The 3,190-nt window shown below is 41.3% G+C and overlaps 1 protein-coding gene across 2 annotated transcripts in view; it reads right to left on the bottom strand.

Moving 5' to 3' along the window:
- Positions 1-3,190, bottom strand: part of nr1i2 (nuclear receptor subfamily 1, group I, member 2) — a 10,116-nt gene that overhangs the window by 4,068 nt on the left and 2,858 nt on the right. For both annotated transcript variants that reach the window (XM_014027138.1, XM_014027139.1), the window contains 3 exons: positions 2,244-2,374; positions 1,199-1,368; positions 838-1,121 (listed from right to left, as the gene is read on the bottom strand). In XM_014027138.1, the coding sequence (XP_013882592.1) occupies positions 838-1,121; positions 1,199-1,368; positions 2,244-2,374 (585 nt within the window). The remainder of the gene's footprint in view (positions 1-837; positions 1,122-1,198; positions 1,369-2,243; positions 2,375-3,190) is intronic.

Genomic DNA, 3,190 nt, shown 5'->3' with positions numbered 1-3,190 from the left:
CCTTTAGCTGTTATTAAAATGCTGTTTTTATGTTCAAATAGAAAATACACTTATCTTCTCATCACTTCCTCTTCTAAACGCCTTGAAATTGGCCTCTGTCTCTTTAAGAACCTCCTTCCGCTTCTGTCCCGTCCCGTTCAGTGTGTGTGTGTGTGTGTGTGTGTGTGGGTGGGGGGGGGGGGCTCCCCCATGAGGAAGTTCGGCTTAAAGACATGTCCCAGGGCCAAAGGTGTTTCTGGTCCCCACCTGTCGTTTTGCTCCTCAGCATGGCTTCCTAAAAATGCTGCAGGATTTCTCAAACATGCATGAATGAGTCAAAGCAAGGCTTTGGGCATGGTTTTTTTTTTGAGAGTATAACATTATAACATGATATAAAACTCAAAAAAGATGATTTTACATGATATTGCCCCTTTAACTCTGAATCATTCAGACATAAAACAGGCATGTGTGTGGACAAATAACAGCCCACTTTACAAGTCATCAGTTTAAAATCAAATATTTAGTCATTTAGTTATTTTCAGCTGGTCACAGAAACACGGTTTTAGTGAATCTGTAAGAAACAAACTAAAACAGTTGGATTTAAACTGAAAAATTGACAAACTGTATCTTTTGCCCTGTTTCAGGTCTTTTTATAGCTTAAAATCATGACTTTCACATGCTGTTCTTCTACTGTACATAATGTTTATTCTTCAGGTGTGACACTTTAGCTTTTCTCCTTCATTGCCCAATTATCTCATTTTTAAAGCACATACCTGACTGAATATMACATTGAATTATTCTTTTTATTAGATTTGTGTTCCCTCTGAGATCCCTACATTTGAACACAACCAGGTTTACCTGAAGTTCTGAAGACTCTTGGAAAACCGGATGATGTCGTGGATCATGTAGGTTGTGAGGTCGGCCATGTGAGGCAGAGCCGTGTAAATGGAGGGGTTTCTGTCACTTCGGCACGCCTCTTGTTTGGCAGCGGAGCCGGAGAAGCAAGCCGAGGACGAGGACGCGACGGAGCAGACGTGCGAGGACGATGCGGGGTCATGTGAGGCGCAGGTCTTTGTCGGGCAGCTCGGCTGGGGATCCGACCGGCTGTGCTCGGGCTCTGTCAGGACCTCTCTGTCCATGGGCTGAAAACAAACACATCAGGGTGCCGTGAAGTGGCGAAGGGGGACGCCTTTTAATGCGAGCACAGTCGTTGACCCACCCTGAAGCCAGTGAAGCGGGAAAACGCTGAGTCAAACGTGCTGCGGTGGTTGGAGAGAAGCTCCTGGATGATCTTTTCTTGTTGGGATGAAAGCTGCGCGACTTCTTTGTGCATCTTTCTCTTCTTTATCCTGATTCTCCTCTTCAAGACGTCCTCCTCAGACATGACCACTATACACACACACACACACACACACACACACACATTAACTAAACTTCTATCTGATAATAGTGTTGTGGATCTGTCATCTTAATAAAGCAGGATTTCATTCTAAGGGCCTTGTTGGTTCAAGAGAAAACACAGAGATAAATATAAGCAACATTTAAAGGGATCCATGATTAGTTGTAACATTAGACTTTATTTGATAAACAGATATTTTAACCTGTAAAATAAAAACTGTAAAAATGCTGTGGGATGTTTARTTTTGTAAATTTTAAAAAATATATTTTAACAGGGACAGATCCATTTTCTTTACACACAAAGCATTCTGGGTAAATGATGACATGGATAGGTCCTCGGTGTGAACGAGCTATATACTCCCTGAAGGTTAATCTTGGACAATATCTGATGATCGACTCTTTTAAATGAAACCAGAGAGCGTTGACAGAGAGGAGAAGGTAGAAATGACTCAGCCTGGAACTGAAAATATGGATGGAGGACAACAGAGCTGCTTCATGGAAGAAGAACCTCAGCTTAGCCTGTTAGCTTTAGCACCTTATAAGCTAGCGCTCGGTGCTAGTGTGACAAACAAGCTAAACTGAGGTCCTCCATCCATATGCAGGCTGTCATTATACCTTCTCTCTGTCAATACTCTCTTGTTTCATTTAAAAGAGTCGATCATCAGATATTGTCCAAGATTAACCTTCACGGTGGATATAGCTCGCTAGCAGCCTCACACCGAGGACCTATCCACGTCATCATTTACCCAGAATGCCTGTAAATAAAATGGCTCCGTCGTCTACAGAAAAACATGATCATTGATGTACTGTATGTCACGAAGTACTGGCTTCAAACACATCATTTGTGGTATCTGAATGTTACTCACTGTCTTTGCGCATGCCGATGGCCTGGCACTTCTGTAAGCGACAGGCTTGACAYGACCGCCGGTTGTTTTTCGTTATGATGCATTTGTTCCGGAACGAGCAGTGGAGCTGTGATGACCTCTTTATGGAACGTCTGAATTTAGTCAAAAATCCACTTAGTAACAAACATCAATCTGAAGTTAGAAATCACAAGAATGGAAGCGAACATTAAACTTAAAGATTAACCGGTTAAGAACTGTAAAGAAAATGATCACATGAGCTGCAAGGGTTGTGACCAGGAGGCACTGATGAAAGCTATTATCTGGTCCTGCAGAACCTGAACTGGTCTTCCATTAGCAAACATACATTCTTAGTCCTGAAAAACCAGAATGACTCCCCAGAAGTCCTTTCAGTGCCTATTCCAGAGGTCATAAAATGGTTTGAGCCCCCTGAGGTCACAATTACATAACCTCAGATTTTTTAGTAGGACAAAAAACATCTTACCTGTTACAGATGGCTTTATGAATGACCTCAACTTGAACCAACAGATTTAAATTCTTCATTAATTACTCATTAGTTCAAGATCAAAGTGGATTGCTGAAGTCTGAAATCATCACCAAGCATGATTATTTATGTTTTTCTGCTGCARCAGCTAACATCTAGCTCAAGTCAGAGATTAAAGTTGTTTTATTATGCTAGCAACCCCCTTTAGCCATGGTTCTGCTTGAACAAGTCATTAGCTAATCAATTTGATGAGATTTAAACACTTTTTCTCAAAACTAAAGTTATTCAAACAGCTACCCACATCAGGTAAGATATTTATAGTTCACATCAAAGATCTGAACCACCCCTTTAACCTGGATTTTAGTGTTTTACAGGGGTGTCACTAGGTTTTTAGGACAAGGGGGGCTTAGCCCCCAGGAGACGTACACAATTTTTGTATATTATATATTTGTATTCTGTGTATATA

This window comes from Austrofundulus limnaeus, unplaced genomic scaffold, assembly GCF_001266775.1.
Source record: "Austrofundulus limnaeus strain Quisiro unplaced genomic scaffold, Austrofundulus_limnaeus-1.0 Scaffold619, whole genome shotgun sequence".
In the NCBI taxonomy this organism is placed as follows: Eukaryota; Metazoa; Chordata; class Actinopteri; order Cyprinodontiformes; family Rivulidae; genus Austrofundulus; species Austrofundulus limnaeus.
This window is presented reverse-complemented; position numbering and strand designations above follow the sequence as displayed.